Genomic DNA, 5,398 nt, shown 5'->3' with positions numbered 1-5,398 from the left:
TCGCCGGACCAACTGCGACCCACCGTGCCCCAACATCAGCCCAGGAGTAAAAAGAGAGACCCCGTAGAGGCCATTAAAGAGTTATATACAACAACCTTAATAGTAGTTGCGGCACTGATATCACTAGAATCTTCTTAATCTCAAAAATTCTTCGCCCTATGCCTCCACTTCCCATTCCATAATATAAAGTCCTAAAGTGAAGGGTAAATGGCCCTCGGTCTTTAAAATTCCGCACATAACGCATCTCATGCCGACACCACATAAATGCACCCAATTTTTTCCCTTTTTTTATTGCAATCAGCAGCACCAATGCCATGGAATGGTGTGAACCGAAATCATTCTTCATACACCAAACCTCACCACACCTCACTTGAGTACCCTTTTTTTTTTTTTTACTGTCTTTTCTTCAGAATTGTACAAAACAAAACAAAACGAAAGGAAGAAAGGTCGTAAGAAAAGAAAAGACCTTTCAGTCCTCTACAAATGTACACTCCCTCTCGGTCACATATTTACATTCCAAAATAACAACCCAAACCATCATTGCACACCCGCCACGTGGCACAATTTCGAGTCGCCGGCTGCCTCATCCCTATTCCGCCTCCCTCCCCCGCCTCGCCGTCCTCGGCTGCCTCAACAGCTCGATCAGCGCCTCCGCCTGAAATCCAGAATCGATCAACCAATGACCAAAAAATATACAAATAAAGCAATCATAATAAAGTGGAATTTTTTTTAAAAAAGTATTAATTAAAGAAATAAATAAAAAAATTACCTCGAGTTTGGCTCGGGTGGTGCCGGACTGGGAGAGGGCGACGAGCGGCGGGATGGCGCCCTCGCGGGAGACCATGGCCCGGTAGGCGACGCTTTCCTCGCAGATCTGGCGGAGCGTAAGCGTCGCGATCTCCTTCTGGCGCTGGGTGCCGACTTCGACCATCTCGACGAGGACCGGGATGCCGCCCTCTTCCACCGCGGCCGCCCGCCCCTCCGCCGCCGCCACCAGCGAGTTCAGCACGTACGCTGCCTTGTCTACCATCCCGGACTCCGGATCCGCCATCAGCTCCAGCAGCGGCCGCATGACCCCCTCCTTGACGGCCCGGATCTTGTTCTCCCGCGTGGAGCACAGCGAGTAGAGGGCAGTCGAGGCGTCCTTCTTCCCCCGCGGGCCCCCGGTCTCGAGGAGGTGGACGAGATGGGGGATCGCGCCGGAGCGGCCGATGGCGATCTTGTGCTCGTCGACCTGGGAGAGGCGAAGGAGGGCGCAGGCGGCGTTCTCGCGGGCGGCGGGGGTGCCGGTCTTGAGGGCGCGGACGAGGGGGCGGATGGCCCCGGCGGCGAAGATGGCGTCCTTGTTCTCGTCGCAGAGGGAGAGATTGAGGATCGCGGTGACGCCGTGCTCCTGTAGCTGGGGGTCCGGGTGGGAGAGGAGGGCGACGAGTGGCCGGACGGCGCCGGCGCGGGCGATCTTGAGGCGGTTCTCCGGGTTGTGCTTGGCCAGGAGGCGGAGCACCATGGCCGCGTGGAGCTGGGTTTCGACAGGGGCGGAGGGGGACTCTAAATCGGAGATGAGGCCGCGGACGACCTCGTCGGAGTAGTCGGCGGCGCAGGACATGAGGAGGCGGTGAAGGGCGGCGCCGCCGTTGGAGGCGGACGGGGCGGCGGAGGGGAACTCGCCGGAGCGGTCGCTGTTGCAGTCGCTGAAGGCGCCGGAGGAGTCTCCGCCGTCGCTGAAGTTGCGGGCCATGTACCTATAGTTCGCAAGGCTCGCGGTTTCCATCCAAAACTTCTACCCACAGTGGAAAGAGAAGAAAAAGATGGTGCCTTGCGTTCGAGAAGGGGGAGGGTGAAACATAAGAAGAGGAAATATGCGAGGCTCGGGGACAGGGCGGGCATACCGGGGAGAGCTGACACGTGCGAGGGGCCAAGCCGTACGGAATCTCAGTGGCGTGCGCACGTGGGAAGAGGGGACGCCTGGGGTGGTTGTGGTATATGGCTTCTTCCGTTAGCAAGAGAAAAGTCGGGTTTTGGGCCAAATCTTCTGCTTTTTCAGTGACAAGATATTCTCTCTCTCTCTCCTCCTTTCTCTCTTCCACCAAGAATCCCTGAGATTACTTACTTGATCTGACTGGTGTTCTTTTTTCTTATTTTTTTGTTTTTGTTTGATTTTCTAGTTTTAGATTTCGGTAGTTTACACTTGATAAAAGGTTCTACATAGTTGAAATATTTGGAAAGTGAAAGAAAAAGAAAAACTATGAAGTTGAAAATTTCTGCTAAAAATACAGCATTTTATTTCCATGATTTTTATGGAACTTGTTAGTTATACCTCAAGGGTCTTTTGAACTAATGCGCCAGATTGGTTGCAGCAAAACAAAACAAAAAAAAAAAACACATGAAAGCGTAATTATCATCTAAATATGCTTGCTTCTTTCGTATTTATTGGAAACATTCATCTTTTTGATAAAAATGTTGACAGATAAAAATATATGACTTTTTTTTTTCTAAGTATAGTGATAATCATTTCTTTTCTCAAACTAACAAACTTTCTAACAAATCAAACATACAGATGTTTACTTTTCCATGGATAAAAAGGATTCCCCTTTCCATGAATTCTTTTTGCTTGGTTGGGGAGAGAGCTGGTGTAATTTTTTGATCCATCTATTTATTTTCTTTTATTTTATGAAAAAGAGAATTTTTATAGTTACCATAGTTTAAAAACTCTTCACCATCTCAGTGTAAGCCATAAAATTAAACTATTGAGATCTAATTATATTTTCATCTTATTACTTGTAAAAACATTTGTTTGATTAAACTACTCAACCATCTATACCCATCTAGATCGCCACTTTATATCCAGTTTCTCTATTTATCTAATCCGAGAAAAGATATGTTTCTTTCCAATGTACTCTTTTTCTTTAATTTCTTAATTTTTTATTTTTGTTCCTATAAGTAAGACTAAAGAAAGTCTAGCCGAAATTAATTACACCTAAGGAATTCGATCCAAAACCTCATCAAAAACTTTCAGGCTTCCATCCCTATCCCAAAAGCTCTTGTAACTTAGGGAAGAGGACCTCCTCCAATAAGGATAACTTTTCCTACTAAGACTCAAGACCTGCGGGTTCCCTCAATCAGTGGTACGTACAAGAAGGCGGAGATCTAGTTGGTTCAGGTAGTATTCGGTGATAAGCTCCAACTGGATCAATTGGCCCAAGAACAGGCTATGTAAGATATTGATTATGAGCGGTTCAGGGTGGGATCAGAAGGTCTGAAAAATTCCACCCGACCTCCCCCAGGGGGGGTGAAGGTTCCTCTTGGAGACTGCCATGACTAGATTTCAGCTATGTCATTGATATCAACAACTAATGACTTTACCAACTAAGCCGATTGGTACCATTAATCCTTTTTTGTTTATTAAAAATTAATTTCAATGTGTCTATTTGGTTGGGGAGAGAGCAGGTGTAACTTTTTGATCCATCTATTTATTTTTTTTATTTTATGAAAAAGAGAAATTTTTATAGTTACTATAGTTTAAAAACTCTTCACCATCTCAGTGTAAGCCATAAAATAAAACTATTGAGATCTAATTATATTTTCATCTTATTACTTTTAAACACATTTGTTTGATTAAACTACTCAATCATCTATACCCATCTAGATCGCCACTTTATATCCAATTTCTCTATTTATCTAATCCGAGAAAAGTTATGTTTCTTTCCAACATACTCTTTTTCTTTTATTTTTTAATTTTTTATTTGTGTTTTTATAACTAAGGCTAAAGAAAGTCTGGCCGAAATTAATTATGGACTAGATTTCAACTATGCCATTGATGTCAAAAACTAATGACTTTACCAACTAAGCCGATTGGTACCATTTCTTTTATTTTTTGAAAAAGAGAATTTTTATAGTTACCATAGTTTAAAAACTCTTCACCATCTTAGTGTAAGCCATAAAATTAAAATATTGAGATCTAATTATATTTTCATCTTATTACTTCTAAAAACATTTGTTTGATTAAACTACTCAACCATCTATACCCATCTAGATCGCCACTTTATATCCAGTTTCTCTATTTATCTAATCCAAGAAAAGCTATGTTTCTTTCCAATGTACTCTTTTTCTTTAATTTTTTAATTTTCTATTTTTTTCTTATAACTAAGACTAAAGAAAGTCTAGCCGAAATTAATTACGGACTGGATTTCAACTATGCCATTGATGTTAACAACTAATGACTTTACCAACTAAGCCGATTGGTACCATTAATCCTTTTTTGTTTATTAAAAATTAATTTCAATGTGGCTATTTGGTTGGGGAGAGAGTAGATGTAATTTTTTGATCCATCTATTTATTTTCTTTTATTTTATGAAAAAGAGAATTTTTATGGTTACCATAGTTTAAAAACTCTTCACCATCTCAGTGTAAGCCATCAAATTAAACTATTGAGATCTAATTATTTTTTCATCTTATTACTTCTAAAAATATTTGTTTGATTAAACTGCTCAACCATCTATACCCATCTAGATCGCCACTTTATATCCAGTTTCTCTATTTATCTAGTCCGAGAAAAGTTATATTTTTTTTCCAATGTACTCTTTTTCTTTATTTTTTTAATTTTCTATTTTTGTTCTTATAACTAAGACTAAAGAAAGTCTAGCCGAAATTAATTACGGACTGGATTTCAACTATGCCATTGATGTCAACAACTAATGACTTTACCAACCAAGCCGATTGGTACCATTAGTCCTTTTTTGTTTATTAAAAATTAATTTCAATGTGGCTCTTTGGTTGGGGAGAGAGCGGATATAATTTTTTGATCCATCTATTTATTTTCTTTTATTTTATGAAAAGAGAATTTTTAGAGTTACCATAGTTTAAATATTCTTCACCATCTTAGTGTAAGCCCTCAAATTAAACTATTGAGATCTAATTATATTTTCATCTTATTACTTCTAGAAACATTTATTTGATTAAACTACTCAACCATCTATACCCATCTAGATCACCACTTTATATTCAGTTTTTCTATTTATCTAGTCCAAGGAAAGTTATGTTTCTTTCCAATGTACTTTTTTCTTTAATTTTTTAATTTTGTATTTTTGTTCTTATAACTAAGACTAAAGAAAGTCTAGCCGAAATTAATTACAGACTAGATTTCAACTATGGCATTGATGTCAACATCCAATGACTTTACCAACTAAGCCGATTGGAACCATTAATTCATTTTTGTTTATTAAAAATTAATTTCAATGTGGCTCTTTGTTTGTCAAAAAATCCATATATCATGAATAGGATAATTGATTTTATTTAAAATTATCTATTTTAATTTTTGTTACAGACCTCGTATTTACCTTCGATCGATTGTTAGGCCAGAATTCTATCCTCATATAAATTCCAAACCCTCCTTGAAATG

General features: G+C 40.2%; 1 protein-coding gene across 1 annotated transcript; it reads right to left on the bottom strand.

Annotated features, from left to right (window-relative positions):
• Positions 1-265: 265 nt before the first annotated feature.
• On the bottom strand, positions 266-1,857 carry LOC120106814 (U-box domain-containing protein 4-like). Its single transcript, XM_039119865.1, has 2 exons — positions 770-1,857; positions 266-655 (listed from the first exon to the last, which is right to left on the bottom strand). Exons 1-2 carry the CDS (start codon positions 1,769-1,771, stop codon positions 590-592), a joined length of 1,068 nt encoding a protein of 355 aa, XP_038975793.1. The 5' UTR covers positions 1,772-1,857; the 3' UTR covers positions 266-589.
• Between the last annotated feature and the right edge of the window lie 3,541 nt (positions 1,858-5,398).

The sequence above is a fragment of the Phoenix dactylifera genome, unplaced genomic scaffold, assembly GCF_009389715.1.
Source record: "Phoenix dactylifera cultivar Barhee BC4 unplaced genomic scaffold, palm_55x_up_171113_PBpolish2nd_filt_p 000648F, whole genome shotgun sequence".
Classification (NCBI taxonomy): Eukaryota; Viridiplantae; Streptophyta; class Magnoliopsida; order Arecales; family Arecaceae; genus Phoenix; species Phoenix dactylifera.
This window is presented reverse-complemented; position numbering and strand designations above follow the sequence as displayed.